The following is a 21811-nucleotide window of genomic DNA, read 5'->3' as shown; positions in this document are numbered from 1 at the left end:
TTTTGGGCCCCTCAGTACAAGAAAGACATTGAGGTGCTGGAGCGTGTCCAGAGAAGGGCAACAAAGCTGGTGAAGGGTCTAGAGCAGAAGTCTTATAAGGAGCAGCTGAGGGACCTGGGGTTGTTTAGCCTGGAGAAAAGTAGGCTGAGGGGAGACCTTATCGCTCTCTACAACTACCTGAAAGGAGGTTGTAGCCAGGTGGGTGTTGGTCACCTCTCCCAAGTAACTAGTGAAAGGACAAGAGGAAACAGCCTCAAGTCATTCCAGGGGAGGTTTAGATTAGATATTACGAAAAATTTCTTCACCAAAAGGGTTATCAAGCACTGGAACAGGCTGCCCAGGGAAGTGGTTGAGTCACCATCCCTGGAGGTACTTAAAAGACGTGTAGATGTGGTGCTTAGGGACATGGTTTAGTGGTGGACTTGGCAGTGCTAGGTTAACGGTTGGACTTGATGATCTTAAAGGTCTTTTTCAACCTAAATGAGTCTATGATTCTATGATGTTCTCATGGAGTACATTTTTATGCAAATAGACTTTTGTTAAATACACTCCCTGTTCATGCAGTGAATAAAATCCCTGTCATCAGACACCAAGCATGAAATTTCAACACACGAAGAAACGCTGCTCATTAAGTGTTTCAAATCTGTATGCAGTCACAAATAACTTCACAACGTGCAAGGAGTACACACATCAAAACCACACAACATGATCTGTGCCTCTTTATTAAAACAGCATTTGGGTACATCGCTGAGCTGCATGGCCAACTTTGGACAGAAAAAGTAAGTGGAGAGATTCAAGGGTATTCTCAGCAATACATTGTGGTAAATGACGAAGTTGTGCCTATGTAGAAGATGTGTTACCTAGCTGAGTTAACCACATGAAATATCCAAGTTTAAAAGTAGCAAACACAAACCTTTCTCATGAGCACAAAGTGTTGGACCTGCTGTTAAACTACCATTGTAAGAGTAATTCCTTGTATTGTGTATCCTATACAGTAGATTTATATCTTCCTTTGCCAAAATGATTTGTATTCATGTCTGATTCTTAGGAAATTATCACCTTGAACAAAGGATGAGGCTTCACTATCCAGGAGGCAGCAGTCCTTATAGAAGAACCCCAAACACAGTTCCAATTTTGGTACAGAAAGTGAAGTCAGACCCAGCTGCAGATATCAACAAAGCGAGTTATTTGGATTTATTATTATTATTGCTTTGCCTTGCAGCACTGCGTCCTGAGACCTCTGCTGAGACCACGGATTCCCGGGAGCGAAGCCTGGAGACTATCCAAACACATAGAAAAGGAGCGTCACAAAGATGAGAAATGATGTGAAGAAAGAAGATGGACAACTGAAGGGAAGAGAAAAGCATTATCTCAATTTAACGAATGCAGACCTGAGGTACAGGCGGACTCCAGCTTCTCGAGAGTGGCAGCACACAAAGGTTAATTGTATCCCAAGTCTCCATCCAATAACTTCACATCCAGACTGATTCTTTCTTAAGGTGAAATCAAGAAGTAGGAATCTCAGAGTAGCACTAGCAGAACAATGACAAATTTTCTGGATGACAATGATTGATAATTGCTCCTGACATTCATTACGGGCTGCCAGAAGTCTTCCAGCTACAGTTATACTCAGCAGCGCAGTGCACCTTTGAAAAAAATCAGATACTCCTGATTGTAATTTCTGGCAAACACACAGCTGAATTAGCAAACTTCCATCACAGTTAGCACTTCTGGCAAATCTTTACCCTCAAAGTTCAACCAAAAGAAATGAAGATGTGGGAAATGAATCATTAAATCCTCTTAAAGTGACCCCTCCAGAACTGCTGGATCCCGGCACATGCTCTGGGTATTGCCTATCAGTTGTGGTTAGACAACTCAATATCAAGTACTGTTACCATTCAGGTATTCCACATTAATTTAAAAGAAAGGGGAAAATTGATGTTTTCAGAAGAATAGTATCATTCATCACCCTGCTCTTGCGATGGATGACCACTAAGATATGTCTGTATCACAGCATCACTCCCATATCCTGACTTCTTGAAACTCTGAATTTCAAAATTAGCAGACACATGTGGGTACAGAAGCAAGATATCACTGATAAACCAAGTAGATGATGTCAAAATTTTTTTTCTATCAGAATGTTTATTCTGTAATTTGGGGAAGAAATATAAAACTGTCAGTCCCAAGCTACAACATATCTCAGATTTGAAATACCTATCTCTTTCCTCAGTACAACCCCCAGGACATCCTAGCTCACTCAATCTGCTTCCCTGGCAAATCTACTTACTTGTTTCTCTCTCCTCCATCTCCCCCACCTTCTCCTTTTTTTTTTTTTTTTGGCTAATGAATATCACACATTCAAGAGCTTAGGTTTTTTTTGGGGGGGGTTGGGGGAGGAGGGTGCTGCCTCTTTGTGTGCACACTTGTGGTCAGCAGCAGTCTGTGAACAATAATGTTTGCTTGTGTAGCTGTGAAGACTTGATTACATGTATTGCAGTTTGAGATTTCATTGTGCATCCCTCACCAAGCACACTGCGGCAGACACCTGTTCCATATTGAAGTCCACATCCTTCTATTCTTAAGGCCATCCAAAACAGCCAAAACTTAAGTTTAGTGCAAAGACTGTCTGTTGCAGTTACCCCTCCCAAATGTAGCACTGATACACTTCTTTGCCTCTGTCATATCCATCTTCTGGCTGCCAAGACACAAGATGATACTACTGCTTATCTAAACTCATTACTTTCTCCAACATCTAGAAAAGAAAGAGCTAGACCAGCCCAGGAGAGTCAAGGTTTACTTCTGTGTTAACCAAGGTATTACTGTGTGACAGTCTTTAAATGTGAAAGTAAGGTTCATACTGTAGCCAAAAAGGGTCTTCTACAGTGAGAAACAAAGGGCAATGAAGAGCTGGAAATGCTCCTCTTCCCCTTTCCAGCTGTTTCAGAGGATGTAGGATCAGGTGGTGCAGGATCAAGGCAGAGACTTCTATGCCACCTCTATAGGATTTAGATGCTGTTTCCTCTCTCCCCTCCCTTTCCATTGTGCCACTGGGGGAAATGCAGAGAGGAACAGCCAGATATTCCAGGTGGTGGGATCAGTGCTACAAGTGGCCAAGCAGGCTCCCAACACCAAAGAGCACAGGGAGTAAAATAAAACTGCCTACCACCATGTTTGCTCATTCCAATTGACACTATGCAGCCTATGAGGCTTACCTTAAATACTGAGGCAAAGTTTTCTAATGCTGTCTCCAATATCACTATATACAATATGCACGTGTACAGACGCACACACATACACACCACAGAGATGTCCACAGAGATGTCCACACACTGCCTGGGGACCGAAGAGTTATCCCTACCCACCAGAGTGTGGTACTGGGGAAAAACTAGAGAAAAGTACCAGCAAGATTTCCCATCCAAGAGCAGCTGCTGATTCAGCAAAGCAGAGACCTTTACACATTCAGAGCACTTTCTGTGGTTTTGATTAAGGTCTCTGCTGCACAGTGATCTCTCTGCCCCAGTTGTTCTCCTTTCTTCTCGCCTGCTCAGTCTTTCAGCTGTACTAGCACCCTCACCTCAAACTTCAACATCCTTTACTCCTTCTTCTTTCCGTTCAGCTGATTCCTTTTCACTCCATTCTTCACCCACCCAAAAAGCTGAGATGCCACCTTTAATTAAAAACAAAAACACACAAACACACACCATTCCCTCAGGCACCGAGCCTGCACAGATTAATATGTACATGCACACAACCTCCAATATGTCAGGCTGGAGATGACAAGGCTGGACAGATGCAGGGGACATGGCACTCTGCCTATAAACCCTGAGACTAACACAACATTTTGTGCTGCCTTACAGCTCATCTACTTGTGCTCTTTATAGCTCATCTCCCTTTTGTCTGCTTACTCTGTTAGGAAGGCAAACTGGTGCGGGGCCCTTCCACAACCCTCTGTCATACAGCTCCCATGACAGCAGGGGCTCTATCCTAACCAGAAGAAGCACTCTTCTTGTAAGTAATAAGATTAAAGCAAATTCCAAATATTCAAAGGCCTCAAAAATTCTGAGACTGAATTAACACAGCAAATTGTTTTGAAAAATAATAATTTGCATTACTACTGTCAGGTTTAAGAACTCTTAAGATGTGGCTGAGATGGGTTTCCAAGTCCTCTGCTACAAACAAGGAGGAGACCTAACCACCCTCCTTGTTAAATCAGACCAGATCTCTTACATGGACCTACCTTTCAAAGAGAATCTTAGAGGCAGCCCAAGAGTTGTTAGGTAACACTATAAAGTGCTGATTTTCTGGGAACATTGAATTCAAATGCACCGAGGTGTCCAGTTCCTTCTTTGGTCAAGCTACCCTGTGTTTCCGGATGCTCTCGCTGCACCATCCGAGCCTGCCGAGATCCGGGAAAGCAGCTCTGCCAAGCCCCAAGTGTCTGAACCTCATGACTCAGACCCCTCTCTCCACAGTCATGAGGCTGGCTCACACTCCGAGCATTTCTGAACCTTTGTATTTCCTACTTGCTTTCCAACATATTTATTTTCACACGGAAAATAAATGTTCACCTCCTCCCGATTTGTGTGCTTAACCATCTCCAGTTCAAACCCAAAGTGAAACAGACACATAAATACACAAGTCCCAGGTCTGCTACCAAAGGATCCATCACTTTTCATTACCCAATTCCCAGTGTGCAGAAGTGCTATTTTACACTTGTTCTGCACTAGACAAATAGGCAGCTGCATCACTCACAGCCTACTTCCAGGCTCCCATACCCACTAATTCCAGCCTTCCCTCACATCTCTCCCCTGTCATATATTCCTCCTCTCTCTGATCCCCACAGACCCGCCTGTATGCCCTGAGTCGAACTTTTTGTGCCTCAGGGGATGTGCACTTTTTTATGGTTTCCCGCTCACTTGCCGCGTACTTTCCCCTTTCCTGCTGTCCTTCACAAGGCTACAGCCCTCATTCTCATCTTCTCCTCCCCTCATTTTTCCTCTCACACGGCAACTAAGCAACCATAGTTTTTCTAGTGAGCAGCCTTGCCAGCACAATGCAAAATGCTGACCGTTTTGTAGTCTTTTCTCATTAGTCTGGTGGTTACCTTGTGAGGACATTTAGAACACCTTAGCTAGTATGAGACACAGGATTAACCCAGTAAGATAGAATAAGGATTTTATCAAAGTATCTCATTTTCATTGATGGCATTTTAGTGATAATTCGCATTCAAAAGGTACTGCTTCTCAAGTGGAGGGAAACATGCTTTTACCTCAACAGCCATAATATTATTTTGAGAAATGAGAGATCCCCGAAGGAAAAATAGTGATCTCAGAAATCCCACAGGAGGGATGTGGAGAAAGTGGCAGGCTGTTGCACAGGTCTGAAAAACACAATCAGACCCGTCGACCAAGCTGAAGCTTTTGCCATTGCTGTCTATGTCCAGCAATGAAACCCAGATGGTCCAGGGACCGCTTCCAGCTGAGGAAATACCCATCCATGATGTGCCCGAGGGAGCTCCGTGCCAGTCAGCTCCAGGAACCACCGCCTGCTCCCCAGCTCCCTTCATTCCCTGCTGCCCACTGCTGCAAAACTTGATTTAACACAGTCCCCAGCTTCCCACCCTTTCCTCCCTCCTGAAGACAAGGAGGGGTACCACTGGACATCTCAAATAGTACCAGACACCTGTGTTTAGGCAATGAGCCCCCCACGCCAGGAGACACAAGCACAGCTTCTGTGCTGTCACCATAGCCCCATGGACAGCACAGGCAGAGCTGGACAGTGCTCCGTATCTCTCAACGCCGACCGCAGTTTGTCCTCTTATCCACATTTTATGAACTGAGCATGACATTTGCACTGAAAACTGCAGTTTCCTTACAGTTTTGCAGGAATGTCACCTTAAACAGAAATGCAATTTAATACATGTAGAATGGCTCTTCAAGTCAACCTGATTTCTCTAGGATTTTCTTTTATCAAGCAAGATTATAATGCCTGGAATGAGGAAAAAAACAACTACACATGTTCCTAAAATATTACAGATTTAATTCTGATGTACTGGATATATTGTGTATAATAGGTAAGATATATAAGTAATATACATCAGTGTAACCACGATGATTTAAACATCTGGAAGGTAAGTAAAGTTGAAAGCCTTAGTGAAAAATATATTATGAGATAAAGACGCACGCACCCTAAATTGGTTTAGAATTCAACTGGGAAGCACTACAGTATTACGGAGCGTAATTTGAACTGTCTTCTAGTGAATAGACAGTAGTAGTACTTTTCAGGTTTAAAAATGTAACAAAAAATATTTTGGGAACTAATAAAAAATAGGAGGGTGACAGTCCTGGGGTGCAGCTCTCTGAAAGACAAACATCTTGAGTATCAAATAAGAAGGGTACAACTTCACAGTTTAAATACTGCAGACTGCTAGATTCAGACAAACTATGGTAACAACACAGCAAAAAAAGCTTTCCCATACTCTCAGTGGCCTCAGCTTTAGCCTGGAGGAAAAACTACTTTTCCTTTTCCTTCAGGGAAAACACTTTTAATTTTCTTGTTCATTCAGTTCTCGGCCTCTGACAAGGGAGTCAAAAGGGTGGCAGTTGCCGAAGTCACTTATTGATTTTCTTGGTTTATTTATGAATGCCAGACATGCAAGGGCCTGTCTTCAAAATTTAACACCTGGTGTTTTACACCGTTAAGTAAATTGCCAGGAAGATTAGCTCCTTTCCACCTCTGCAGCTTTCACATAACGAGCGAGTTGCCCTCGCATCAAACTTTGGCTTTCATAGAAAGCTCTTAAATTTAGGGCCCCTCCATTAAAGCTGCGTGAGGAAGTTCCCTGTCTTCTCTACTTCAAGAAGGCTTTCCTCTGCGGTCTCAGTTGACCTCCATTCATCTGCCAGTACACAGGAAGGAAGGCTCTGCTTTAAGCTGAAATACATGCAATAGGAAGCAGAGGGAAAAATGAAAAGGCACAGTATGAGATCAGCAGGACGGTTTTCAAGGGTAATCCCATGTACAGTATGTTGCAGTAATCCAATGGAAGGTGACAGAAACCATGAATCACTCTGACAAGGACTTGATTTCAGAGAAATATGGCAAACACTTAAATGCAGACAGAAAAAAGCCTACTTGACCATAAATTCTGCAAGGGGAGAGCTGAAAGCATTGCCAAACTGCAAACCCCGTAAAAATAAGAGGACAAACCCCCTCCATAATAGGAAGCACTACTGTTGTTGCTGTTCTCCTCAAGATTCTTTCCTCATGTTGTTAACTTCAATTAATTTTACTTTACCTCAAGGAAACCTTAGCTTTTTTATTTATTTTTGATCCCACACAGGATAAATACCAGGAAAGAAAGAATCAGATCACCTTGGCTGGATGAAAGAGAGAGCACTGTCTCCTCTGCCATGCAACTAGAACTCCCCAGCTCCTTTTCCACATGGACCATTTAAACCTGTTCAGACAGGGACAAGCTTAGAACTTGAAACTTCCCCACCAGAAAAAGGGATGTTACAGATGAACAAACCTATAAATTCACTGCCGATTCCCTGTACTGGTCAGTCCAGTCCAAACAGTTCCTGCTGAAAGTTATTTTACGGTGAGTGCTATAATTGTTTGACAAAGACTTTTCTAAGGGAGGATGTTTTGCTTTAAGCTAATGTAGGGGTTTTTTTAAAAAAAAAGCAAAATAAATTATGAAGAGATTTTGCTTATAAATGCAAGAGCTTTTAAATTTAAAAACTACAATCAATATCAAATCATCTAAAAACACAAAATACAAGAATCATAATATGTTAGTGAGGTTCTATATTCTTAGAATAGATTTCTCATTAAAAAATCAATATCTAATTTTGCTCTGAAATATAAGATAAATGTACTGTGCATTTAATCTCAAAGGAATTTACACACTTTTTACATATACACTGTCAGAATCAATTCATATAACTCTGCAATCTCCACCTCTGAGTGAATACAGTTCCCTTCTATGAGTATATTGAAAAACAGCTTTTTGGAGAAAACAAAGGAAAACAAAATATGCAATTAAGACTGCAGGAAATTAGGGGTACACAGAGCACAAAGTAATTTAAAATAATACAGATACACTTTTGATCAGTGATAAATGGTTTGGGGTTTTTTGCAGAAATGTAGGTAGCCATGCCTTGGTTTTACTTTTCTGAAGCAGTAAACTTCAGAAAAGTGAAAGTAATTCTACATAAATCTTGGGGGTAACTGAACAGTTACTGAATGCATTTGAGAAAACTGTACTTCTTTCTGCAAAATACAAGACTTACAAGGACATATCCCATCTAAACAGGCTCAACAGCACTTGAGTCTTACTCCAGTTAACAGATGTTCTTCCAGTGGCACTCGTTCCAAGGCAGAGATTCACCGAAGTTAATCAAACTCAGCAGAGGCACAGGACTACAGCAGTATAATGTTTTGCTGGGCCATGGCAGCAACTTGTTCAGCTGTGTCACCTGTCCCCGTAATACGACTGCAGGCAAAATTGTTCCAAATTTTCAGCTCCTTAACAAATTTCACCAATGCACTCTGCATAATTTAAGCGATGCCAAGCAACATAATGTTGTAATTAAAGTCCATAAAACAACTTGTACATATTTCCGTACAGTCTGGTTCCATATTCTTAGGCACAAGCACACATATACATACAAAATCTCTTCTAATTCTCACCCATAAAGTGCAAACCCATTACCCTGATACTTTGCAGGTGGATTCCAGGGCCAAAATCAATAGGGTTAAACTAGGATGATCTAGAGTACTCATAAATTCTGTTCTTTCTTCTCAACTGCCTAGCCTCATGCACCGTGCACTCCATCAGCCAGCTGCCTTCCTGTTCTACATCTACAGCTAAAACACATAGCCAGCAGAACATTAAACTGTATAGCTGAAGTTTGTCATGCAATGTCAAAATCTTTGCAATAAATAACAGTACCAAGGAGACTGATGACCTAAAGTAGCTTAAATACTCATAGATTGTTCATGTCCTTTTACCACCAAAGCTTTCACATTATGTTTTCATCTACATCTGTGAAATTTCATTTAATCAGTACAAAATTTAGTCTCCTGATGTCAAATGTCAAAATGATTCTAACGTTAATACTGTAAATATGCAAAAGTGCAATGACTTTATTTTGAACACAACTTCATATGAAAGGCTAATTAAAAACCTAGAGAATAATGAATATAAATGAAAAATTACCCTGACTGCTTTCTTAGTACATGCAAGTGCTGAAAAAATTGTGTAAAGAAAAGATTAGAAAGCTCAGACAGCTACTATGTCTGATTTTGCATAGGTCTTGATGCTTTTTCCAAAACCAGTGGAACTGTCAAAAGAAAACAGTTATACTAACAAATCATGGCTCAAAACACAACTAAACATATTCAAATATTCAGTTCCAAAATGGCCTTTTGTTACATAAACTGCTTCATTGTCATTTCTCTCAAAAGTCCTATTACTAATCATTTGATCTGTAGAATACTTCCACATGATTAATACGTACTGATGCAAATAGCCCATAGTTAAATCTTTGGATTGTTTGTGTAGTATACGACTGTAGGCTTGCTAAATATCTGGAAAGAGAATGACGTATCAATATAAATATTACAAAATCCTAGTTTACTGATATGATTTTGAAGCCTTTACAGTATAGTCAAAGACTTTAGAATTAATATATATTTTACAAAAATGTAGACAAAATCTTCATGAGCAGTGGCTACGAAACTTGTAATGCTTGCTAAGCTCATAGGCCAAATTAAGTTTGTAAAAATATGTAGTATCTTTCATTAGACCTACTCATATAAGATGTAGATAGACTTTTGGGGTACGTAATTTCTTTGTTTGATCAATTCAGAGTATGCAGTATTGGTAGTCAAGAGAAACACTTGAGAAGACACTTCACACTTAGGTCATTCAAGCATGGGAAGACTTCCATCAGCAATTCTCAGAACAAACAGAGCGCTCTGTTTCTTGCTGGAAGAGTAGTAGACTTTTTTCTCTGCAATACAATGCTACTTACACTAAAATAGCATGGTTGGGCTGTGCTGCATTCATGAGTAATGTCCTAATAAATTTCACATAATGAAGTTTAAAAAAATAACTTTCAATTAAGGACCTTAAAGTAAATAACTGTATTTTGATGCAAGGCATTTTAAACCACTATTTTAACTAGAATTTAGTGTTTATCTAAAGCCCAAAATACAGAAAAAAATATTCTTTGGTTACACCACAGATCCTTAAAATTTAACAGTTAACTTGCTAGATCCACCGCTGTCATCATTAAAAAGTGTAGCTCCATGTGCTAGGTTCACCCCTGAGCAAAAAGCAACTCTCAGAGCATACACTGATCTTCAGTGATTCCAAGAGGGCTTAACATAGGAAAGCCCAACCAAAAAATTAGGTGATTTCAAACACTACCCATTTTTATTACAGATACCTGAAAATAACATACACAGGCAGACACGATCCCCTCTCTTCAGTAGTATTAACAAGGCTTATCATAAGCAAAGTGCACAAAGTCCTGACACTGAAAATAAGACACACCTGATGTGAACAAACTCAGAAATGAGTGCCAAAATAGATGTCCTAATTCAATCTAGAACTGTCTGGAAACAGCTATTCATCGTGTCGTGTCTCTTCATGCCTCTAAAATGGCAAGAATATGAATGGTTTTGTGTGTGTCATTATTCTGAAAATTGCAACTAGCTTTTCTTGCCTTTGTAACAGTGCCAGAAAATATATTTGGAACATGGCTTTCTTGTTTAAAACTCTCTCTGGATGTAAGTATCTGATATGCAATCAAATTTTGAGGATGATTACTTCAGTTTTAAGAACAAAGAATTACAATTCTATCCTATCGCATTGTGAAAATTGTCTTACCCAAGTAACTATTAAAGCAAACTGATAGTGGTATTCTTTTCTGCTGTTTGTTGTGAAAACCAAAAATAACTCTGACTAACATTTACTGCCTAGTTTCCAAAACTGGGCAACACCATCAACATTGCATAATATTTTACCATATCTGTGAAATATAAAAGCAGGGCTAAAAGAATTGAAACTCTTGACAGATGCAGAGATCTGATACGCTATCCACATCCTTACAGATCCAATATATGGATCTGACAGGGGTAAATCACACAGCCATGATCAGGAGTAAATCATTCCAGTAACTGTAAATTACATGTAAATATTTCCAAAAAGCAGAATGAAACCACTCTGTGTTTGTAACTGATTACATAAGATTTTCTTATATGTTTTATCACCACTGGGAATTAGAATCAAACTGTAGGCACTCAAGGTTTTTCCCCCAAAACATAATTGCACGTGAGCATCTATTAATTAAAACCGGCAGGCCCAGGGGAGGAGAAGACAAATGCAGCAGGCACCAGTGGGCAGAGTGAAGGAGAAAGTAAAATTGACTAGAAATTATAACTGGCTCTACCTATTGGCAAGCAAAAATAAAATTTCAATTTTGTCATTTTCCACCTTCAGTAACGCCTGCATCCCAACAAGCCTGGATACAAGGGCAGCAGTATTTTTAAACAGCCTTTTCTTAAGGTATTAAGTTCAAGTCTTAAAATGCTTAGTAACCATCTGATGAAGGAAGCATGCTACATCTTTGTTAGTTGCTTTCCTGTATCCAAGGATGCAAAAAATTCTTCACGAGTCTTTAGAAATAAAAGGGCATTGACAAGACTGAGAACTTCAAATCTCTCTTAATGTTGTTCTCCCTCTGCTATTTTCCAGAAAAACAACCAATGGGAGAGTACCCTCCCCCTCTAGAGAAAAAGTCTCTTCTGCGTAATTCCTTTTAAGATCTGGGTTTATAACAACTCTGTACTTTGAGAAGTTTCTTCCCAGAGATCACGTTCTTTCACCTAGTCTTTGTCTTCATCCTTCTGCAGGGCACAGATAATGCCCATGAATTCATAGACTCACAGACTTCTCAGTCAGCAAGTATTAGTGCAATGTCAGACAAAGCCAGGCATGAAGCTTTGGAGGCTTCTTGTATCAAGTGGAGAATCATGTGGGAAGACACATGCACAGAATAGAATAGTGGTTCAGAAACCACTGAAACTGGGGACAGAAAAGAGCTCTGGACAAAATCTTGCACTTCAGACCTTCCAAAATGTCAACATATGCTGATCTGAAGCCCATGTCTAGAACATGATAGGGATGTTTACTACTGCCTGTCATCCCCTATCACTTCCTGCTCTTCTATAGCTTCTGAGGAAATTCCTATGAATCTGCTATTGTCTGCTGACAGTCTCCTGCTCCTGCAATGGTGGTGAGATGGCCCCCTGTAGAACAGTCAATGACTGTCTCATAATTGCCTTACCACATGACTGTGTGCAGTTGTGAATACATTTTGACTGTATATAGTAGTCGTCTTGGACTACTCAGTCCACCCTCCTACTTAAAAATCACTATCAATTCTCTGAAATTCCCTGAAAGTCATGAAAATCCTCCTTGCAATTCTGAGGTCACCACAGTTGTCTCCTTTGATTAGGATGTTTTTCTGGACACACCTTCCCCCTCAGAGTGGTGAAAACTTGAAGCCTCAAATGCTGTTAAATTCTTTCTGATGTTTGCATTGGCCAAAAGGCAATAATAGTTTCTGCACTGTTCAATTCTCTCTCTCCCTCTCTGAGTGAGGGCCTTGGACAGTAATGAGAAAGGGGCTAGAAGCAGTGACCACAAGCAATCCTCCCCCTGAATGACTCAGACTGATTTGAGAATACATTAGATACTGGTCTCCCTCTTAAGCTTTAAAACATTCAATAAAGGGACATGCCAAGTCCCGCACAAGGAGAGGAATAATCCCATGCACCAGTACATGCTGGGGGCCAACCAGCTGGAAAGAAGCTCTGCAGAGAAGCAGCTGAGGATTCCTGGTCAACACTAAGTGGAGCATGAGCCAGCAATGTGCCCTTGCACCAAAGAAGGCCAACACCATTCTGGGCTGCATTGAAAAAGCATTGCCAGCAGATCGAGAGAGATGATCTTTCCTCTCTGCCTCAGCACTGGTGAAGCCACATCTAGATGCTAAGTCTAGTTCTGGGCTCCTCAGTACAAGACAGACATGGACGTACTGGAGTGACTACAGCAAAGAGCCATAAAAACGATTAAGGGACTGGAGCACATCACATCATAAGGAAAGGCTGAAAGAGTGGGGACTGTTCAGTCTGGAGAAGATAAGGCTCGGGGAGATCTTAACAATGTGCATAGATCCCCAGTGGGGAGGAGTAAAGAGGACAGAGCCAAACTCTTTTCAGTGGTGCCCAGTGACAGGACCAGAGGCAACAGACACAAACTGAAACATGAGGGGTGCCATCTGAACATCAGGGAACACTTTTTACTGTGAGGGTGGCTGAATACTGGAAAAGGTTGTCCAGAGAGGTTGTGGCGTCTCTATCCTTGGAGATATTCAAAAGCCATCTGCACAAGGTCCTGGGCTACCGGCTGTAGGTGGCCCTGCTCTGAGTAGGGGGTTGGACTAGACAATCTCCAGACTCCTGCAGTCCACCAGGACTAAAATTGTTTCACTACAGATTTGTACACGCAAGTGTCAGGATCAGAGTTGGCACTGCCTGAGTGTAGAGCCGCAAGGCAATATTTGAATAGTCAGTCTGGGTGATTCTAGGGGCTTAAACCACCCATGCACACAGTAAGCAACCTGCAATCTGCTACCTGCTCCATCGCAGAGCCTGAAACATGGTGGTTCCAAACCCCTTCAAGTACAAAGGAAGAAATAAAGGCTTTCAAGCAGTAGAGGTGAGGGCATCCTCCATTCCTCCTGCTCCACTGCACAGAAAGTGAGATTCATGGTACCATGGAAAGAATAAGGAAGAGGGAGTCTGATTCAGAGGAGGGAGTCTTGGTATTGTTTATATATTTTGTCCTTTAATTCCTTTGTACCAAAAGTACAACCAGTTCCCAGAACTCTCGATTCCTCCTTTGTCTTTTCAAGATAGGCTTTAGATCCTTTATCCTAAAGATAGGATAAAGACAGATTTCCTCATGATGGCCCATGATCTCTGAAACAGAGATTCTCACCAACAGCAAGTGACTTCAGGATTTGGCAGCCCTGAAAAGTGAGCAGCTTCAATATCCCTGTTGATTCTAGAGACCTGAATTCCACTAAAATCAATTTTGAATACCACACTAGATGGTCAAAATAGGGTGTTAGGATCAACTTCTCCCTAATTATTAACTGCCACTCCCATGGCAAATCTTGAAATAACTCTCTTAAGATCTGGGAAGGTTTCAAGTACCTGCTAGCTTCTCTACTGAAGCTACTCAACTAGAGTTACAAAACTACGAAGAACCTACCGTGTCTCTGAGTTAAGTTTCCTACTATTGCCACTGCCTTGGCAAACAATCACTTTCACAGTCTTGTTAAATACCACCAGAAGGGTAGTAAGAGCTTTTGTTCCCTCTTAAATTGGCCCCAGAAAATGACTGCCCTGGTTACTAGGAACCTAGTCTAAGGTTGATTTATAGCTGTTCCCCTTTTGATAAGCTACTGTTCCACCAGGGGTGGAGAAGAGTGCTTTGGCTGTCCCAGTGTACGGTCCCGTTGGGCTCTGAGAGTCCTCAGGAAAACAGAACTGGAACTCAACTGGCTGTGTTCACATCTGCTGTGGTTTGCACTTAGTACTTAACTAACCCAATGAGATCAGGCACACAACTGCACATAAGCAAACTTCAGCTTAAGTACATACATATAAATATATATAGTTCTGTGATTTGTCTATGACTGAAATTTGCTGTATATTAACTGGGGTTGTTTCACTTCAAGGCACCTTATAGCCACTAACAATATAGTTGTCTCAGGCTATCTAGTGTTTGAATGTACACTCTAAACTTTTAAACTGTTTTTCCTTTAAAATGTTCCCTCCTCCCATTTTTACAAATGATGGTTTGTTTCTCTCTTCAGCCTCATTGAAAACTTTCCCTCTCATGCTTCCTCACAATGTTAGTCACATCAGTCACCTGTAGGGCAGCAGCTGGACCTCAGGCTAGACACCTCAGCCACTCAACACAAACCTCATCCCTTTCAGCTACAGTATCTACCATGTAAAGCAGGAAGAAATGCCTCCAATGTGAGTTAGTCTGCAGAGGAGGCCATGGCATATTCTACCACTGTCCTATGCAAACATTTATTCATCCAGGAGCCACAGAAGTTTAGGTCTGCAAGGCCAAGCTCCAATTAAAAGAGTTGCTAGAGACTACAGTCTTCAGAGATACCCACAAAATCTGGCACAGTCATTGTGAAACAGGGAAACAAGAGTGGATGAGTTGAGTCTACCATGGTAAAGCCCCACCTACTCAATAGACTGCTCTCCATGCTGCTGTCAAAGGTGAAGGTGAAGCTCTCCCAGCCACAGAGGAACAAAAAGGCAAAGCTCTAAAGCCCCAAGATGAGATCATTCAGCTGGGAGGGAGGAGGATCTGCTTCCTACTCCCAGACCTCTCGGTATTTTAAACTTCTCTGACTCTTTTTAAAGAGGCTCCATTAACAGCCCTGGGTAACCAGAAGCATGCAGGATGAGAGCAAGACAGCTTCTCTGCAAGGAGAGCTCTTCCTATTGGGCTTGACATTGAGTTAGGCTCCTGGGCCCATAAACTTTGCATTCTTCCTGTATGGGGAGCCAAATTATTTCCATTAAATTATAATGTAGTGGCACTTGTCTAGGATACAATTTCTTCAGGCTGACAAGTGTACTGGGCTAGGTAACTACTTCCTAACTACCAGGCTATTACACCTAAGGTAGCTGGAAGCAGTAACACTGCCTGTCCCCTACACGTTAGGAAAGCAGCTATCGCTGTGGCAGCAGCACTTTGAGTTCAGCACTGACTATCAGTACGCATTACAGAGGTACTGCATTAGCGTCAGGTCTTTCAGGGGACTTAAGCATATGACCACGTAGTTTGTGACTCCCAAACAGGCTTAGGTGTAAGACAGCAAGCAATTCAGCAGCTAAGGCACTCACGTGCTCTGGTCCTAAATGCCCTGGACACACAGGAACATGCAGCTTCTCAGGGGCACCATTACAGAAAGATCTCATGGACTGCACTCAAGGTGCCTCAGTTTCTACTTAGTGCCAGGTAAGCACTGAAGTGCTTATGTGGATTTGGGTCTCCAGTGCCATATGCCAGATAGGGACCACACTTCACTGCATGAAGGCATGGATGTGCTCTCAGGAGTACCTAGTGATACTGCCCCTATTACAGCAGGAATGCAAAACCCATATTTGATGTAAAGGCAATTTCAAGGCAACTGGCTAACGTTAAAGTGTTCTTCATGCCAAGGTACACCTGTTCATTAAAAAAGCAGAAGGAGGAACCTTTAAAAAAGCCCTAACTCCTCAACACATTGCTCCAAGGTATTCAACAGGTCATAGCATAGCAGAATGTTCCCCTTCCACAAACACCAGATGCAGCAGTTTGAAATCTGATACTGGAAGGGTGAGGGGAGGATGAGGTCTCTGCCACTGACCAGGTATATCTAGACAAAGAAAGTCACACTGGCCGGTACAAGTTGCATGCCTTTATCCTAAGGGTGTGACAAACTCCGTTAGCCCCTGACTGCTGAAGGAAACTCAGCGGGCCACAGACTGACAGATAGGGCAAGTTCCTGGGAAGAGACAAGCAGGTGGTTTCAAACCGAAGCATGCGCTTCTGGCGTTCTGCAGTGCAAGCGGCGAAAGCAGCGCATTGTCCATGGTCCTGCTCCCGGTAACAGCGCCCTGCTCCCAGGCTGGCACGCTGCAGTGCGTGCTGATGTCAGCATGAACTGGCAGAGAGGGTTTACAAGGCTCTTAGCTCAGAGTCAGAAGCAGGGCTCAGAAAGACGGAGAGGTGCAGACCCAGAGGAAAGGGACACAGACCCAGAGGAGAGGGACACAGTCTCTTTACTGATGACCCTAATCTCTTTCACTTCTCCTTAAGTCCATTGTCTACTCACAGAAACACCTCAAATTCCCTCGGATCCACGATTTTATGATCATCATGTGAAGAATACAGTAGTTTAACCAATAACTCTTCCTACAGTTTTCTGCCATGAGGAGTGCCGGAAAGGAAAATTACAAGTACTGTTTTAGAAACTTTTATTGCTAACTATCAGGACATCCAGAACAGGAGAGAAACGCTGCACCCTTTTTAGCCCTTATGATTCATGAGACAGCATGTATCCGGCCGCTGATCAGTCCAGGATTGAAGGCAGCCTAGTTTGCAACACAGACCAGCTTCACATTACAGATTCCCATGTGGGTGTTACAGACGGAAACATTTCTCTGCCAGGTGGGTTTAAATGAAAACTGGTGGCTATTTTGCTGAGACATTTGGATAATCAGAAAAACTTTTATTGAAGATAATAGGAAGGGATGGTGGCAATATATGACTTCTCTAATATAGCTGTGTCATCTGGGTAGCACCAGTGTATATTTGTAACAAACCTCTACAAAATTATGCAAGTAAATTCTTGTCTCAAAATCCAAACTTATAAGGGTGACTCTCTGGAAAGATATGTCTAACTCTTGTCCTGAAAAGGAAGGAAGTGCTTGGTATACAGAAAAGCCAAACTATCTCAGAAAACCTAGTGGCACTCTGTAAGAGTCAAATCATAATCCATATGAAAACGATTTGCTGTGACCTGATTTTTGAAAACCAACAATATAGCTAAAGTGAGTATACAGGTTTGTAAGTTTCCCAATGTATTTTCTGTTAATTTTGGCTCTTTGTTTAAAAAAAAAAAACTATTTAAAATCACAATTTCTCAGACCAATGGAGAGCCTAGACTGTTATTCTCATGATTTGAAAGAATTATTGTAAGGAAACAAACTTTTAACTTTGGGTATCACAAACCTTTGAAGGTAATATAAAGTAATTTCAAATTGAATTCACAAAGCACAATTTTGACCTCTTCTAAAAATTGTATTTAAAGTGTCCTAAATTCATTTAGTAAAACTGCTGAAGAGTCCCATAATCTCACAGAAAAGGAAGTATCAGTCCAGAATTCAGAAATGCCAATACAAAAGAAGAGCAGAAGAAAAAAAATGGGGGGAAAAAAGGAGGAAAATTTATCCTCTACCCCATGTTAACAAAAACAGAGCTGAGAAATTACCATCTCTACCAACAAAAGTTCATTCTTGCAGTGACTGTAAGATATATAGTATTGCTCTACAACATCATCACAGAACCAGCAATCTTCTTCACGGAATAAAAGCTAAATATTTATAGGGAAGTAGCTGTGTTGGAGGACAAGGAATGGGAGAAGGATAAATGTAGTTTAGAGCCTTTGAGCTACTCCTTTATTTAATTTTCTTCTGATAAATACAAACCGAGGAGGGATCTTTCACTGATGTTTCCCCACATGGACTAATATAATGCATTTTCACAACACATTTCTCCTTTCAACCACCCCACTTCCGAGACTGGCCACACCCCAAGCGCAATGAACAGCAACAGCAAACTGAACTCTTGGTCTTGGACTGAGATCCAAACACCCCGCTCCCGGTCAGCTCCTCAGCAATACGCAATGCGAGCAGCTGGGCCTCAGGACCCGCCGTGGCAATCACCTCTAGTAGCCCCCGTAAAAATTCAGAGCCAAGCACGGATGGGAAGGGACAGAGACAGCAATGTACTGAAAAGCTGTCCCAGCTTCACCACGCGCAGCGCGCGGGGCCGACGTCGGGAGCCTGCGGGGGTTTGGACTCTCCATCAGTCAGAGAAAAGCCACGGGGAAGAGCTGGCACCCGCATCGCTCAGGTGGGTATTGCCGATGCTGCCAAAAGAAATACCCAGATCACGTCACACCTTCAGAGCATCCCTTCCAAGCACAGGTGTATGCAACCAGAAGACAGTGAGGTAAGGATACACCTCCCATGGCGGGGAGGGTCTGGGTAACGTCAGAGCTTTGCACTATTCCAGTCACCTCTCCTACCGTTTCTCCCCCCAAGAGCGAACAGGCCTGACGGGTAGTCAGAAGAGGAGAAACCCTGATTCTCCTCCACAGGCCACAAGCTTCAATCTGTTTATTCTCATCACTCGCAGCAGGCAATTTGGTAACGTTACGTTTGAAGCCTCCTATTGACGGAGGAGGCTAGAAAATGTGGTCACATGCGCTGTTGGGCAAGGATGGGGGGGGGGGGGTGAGAGAGAAAAGGTTCAAAAGAGGCTGTGGGGACCTGGTTTCCAAACATGGCACCTACCCACACCCCGTGCTCCCCGCACCCCTCCCTGTGCCGCCGGCAGCGGGATAAACCCACTCCCCCTCCGTCCCGCCACCACGCACGCACGCTTCCCCTCCATAACGAGCAGTGCGACTAATCGCATTTATTTCCTAATTACGAACGCCCTGTGAGCTGCCTCCCAGCCGCTGCCCTCCGGGGAGCAGGGGACGGGCGGGCCGGAGACGGCGGCTGGAGGCTCGGGGCGGCGGCGGGAGGACGGAGGACGGAGGGGGGTGGCAGGGCGGCGGTGGGGGGCAGCCGCCTCAGCCCCGCGGCGGGCGGTAGCGGAGGCCGAGCCAGGCGGGGGCAGCACGGCAGCCGCGGAGGCTCCCGCACGCAGGGAAACCCCACCCAGCGGCCCCTCCTGGCAGAGGCGGGGTTTTGGGGACCCCAAAGGAATCCCACCTCGCCCCTCTCCCCCATGTCGGGGTTTCCGCCCGCCCCTTCGCCCGCCGTCCGCCGCTGGCTCCCTCGGGGCGGGGAGGGCCGCCGTCCCGCTCCGTCCCGCCGTGCCGGGCTCCCCCGGCAGCTCTGCCTCGGGAGGAGCTGCCTGGGGTGGGGGAGGACGGCCGGGGAGGTGGAAGTTGTGGGTCGGGAGCGGAGCGGGACCGGGGCTCCGCAGCGCCAGCCCCGGTGAGGGGTCCCTGCGGGGCCGCCCGCCGAGCAGGGCGAAGCCGGCTGGCCCCGAGCACCGGTCGGCTCCCGCTGTGGCAGCGCCCGCTCCCGCCCGCCGGCGATCGGCGCATGAATGAGTGCCTGAATGAATGAATGACTGGCGTCTGCTTACTTGAGCATGGCCTCTTCTTTCTCTTCCTCTTCTTTCTGCCGGTCCATCACTGCCATGATAATGTTCCTCTCCTCCTCTGTCAGGTGGCTCAGGTCGGGCAGCTCCTGCATCGGGGGGGGCACCGTGGGCGGGCGAGGGCCGCGGGGCCCCACCGAAGAAGACATTTTCTTTCCGCCTCTCCTTTACACCTTCTACCTTTGCACGGCAAACCAAGCCAGCCTCTCCTCCGCCCCCTTCACAGTGTAGTCCTCCGAGCAGCAGCAGCCGGCAGCTCTCTGGCAGCAGCGAAGGAGGCGGAGACCCAGCCTTTCATGGTTGCTTGCATCCACCCCGGCCCGGCTGCTGCTGCTTGCTCCCTTTGTTTCCGCGGCTTCAGGGAGCTCGGGGGCTGCCGTGCCGCCGCCCGCAGCCCATCCTCCCGGCGGTGGGCGTGCGGGGCGGGGGTGCCGTGGCGCGGAGGGCTCCGGATCGCCGCTGGCGGGCTGCGTGCGGGGGGGGCGGGCGGGCGGTGCGCGCCGCGGGCCGGCCGGGAAGGGAGGGTGCTGCCGCCGCCGCCGCCGAAATGCTCCGCCGCTGCGAGCCTGGCGCTGGGAGGAGGGAGGGGGAGTTCGGTGCCGGTGAGGCGGAGTCCGAGGCGCGCCGCCGCTGCCTCACGGGCGGCAGCGCTGCCAGCCCCTGCCCCCGTCTCTGCCCATGCCGGGGATCCGGGCCGGCCGCGCCTCTCCCCGCCGCCCCTCTCGCTCGTCCCGCGGCCGCCCGGTCACGGCGTTGGCCCCGGCGCTGCCGTCCTCCTCACGTCCTCCTCGAGGTTTCCGCACCGCAGGAGTCCCCCGCCGGGGCTGCCGTCTCGCCCTAGGCAGGGGCCACCCGTGGGAAGGGGACAGCGGCTGGCGAGCAGCGCTGCGGGCTTGCTGCGGGCTGGCCTGAGGCGCCGGGGAAACCCTGGGCTCCCGGTGCTGTCGCCGCTCCCTCGGGCGTGAGCCATGCTCACCCCTCGGCTCCTGGGGCTCCAGCTGCAGCCTTGAGCCAGCACTGTCACCGTTCGATCGTTCCTTCCTTGGGGTCCCATGCTTCAGCACTTTCCTCATATGCTTCTTACACCCAGTCGGTGGCACCCATGTCATCGTCCCCCCATACGTCCCATGGGGGTGGCGAGTGCTCTTAGCCCTCCTCATCTATCAGACCCATTTTTTCACTGCTGTGACCCACCAAAACTGACCATGACACACACCACAGCGCTGACTGTTCAACTGAGGGGGCAGCGCACAGTGAAACAAAACATCACGTCCAGACGGAGATAGCTTCCCTATCAATTTCTGATCTACCAGCTCTGAGCAACTCGATTTTGGGGAGCTGGTAATGAACACAACAGTCGTCCTCTACAGGAGATCATCTGCGTGTAATCCACTGGCCAGAAACTCATGCCTATAGCTCTGAAGGGTCCCTTGCTCAAACGCTTGCCTGTCGGTGAATGAAATCGTTCAGGCTACTTAGAAATGCAAACCTGATATAAAGACAAAACTGTACTTTCAAATAAAATGTGAACTGCCACTAACACATGCTGACACTTAAGACCTCTCAGTCACGCTTCTGCCGAGGTCACAGCATGGAAACAGCTCTGGTTTCTAGAGAGATCGTCTGATGGGCACGAACCAAAGGAAAAAAATCTATGCTGGCAGTGTTCAATGCTTCTTGCTGCCAAACTTGCTGGGTTTGGAATAGGGAGAGGGACCAGCTTTCAGTCAGCCACACTAATACCTCTCA

At 45.0% G+C, this 21811-nt stretch overlaps 1 protein-coding gene across 41 annotated transcripts in view; it reads right to left on the bottom strand.

Annotated features, from left to right (window-relative positions):
• RIMS1 (regulating synaptic membrane exocytosis 1) overlaps positions 1–20791 on the bottom strand; it is a 350364-nt gene extending 329573 nt beyond the window's left edge. For 8 of the 41 annotated variants that reach the window (XM_054820936.1, XM_054820939.1, XM_054820941.1 and 5 more), the window contains exon 1: positions 20048–20726. In XM_054820936.1, coding sequence (XP_054676911.1) covers positions 20048–20211 — 164 coding nt within the window. In that variant the 5' untranslated portion in view covers positions 20212–20726. Of the gene's footprint in view, positions 1–20047 lie in introns of all 41 variants that reach the window. The other 33 variants (XM_054820954.1, XM_054820937.1, XM_054820950.1 and 30 more) reach the window with 9 other exon arrangements.
• Between the last annotated feature and the right edge of the window lie 1020 nt (positions 20792–21811).

The sequence above is a fragment of the Grus americana genome, chromosome 3 (genome assembly GCF_028858705.1).
Source record: "Grus americana isolate bGruAme1 chromosome 3, bGruAme1.mat, whole genome shotgun sequence".
Classification (NCBI taxonomy): Eukaryota; Metazoa; Chordata; class Aves; order Gruiformes; family Gruidae; genus Grus; species Grus americana.
This window is presented reverse-complemented; position numbering and strand designations above follow the sequence as displayed.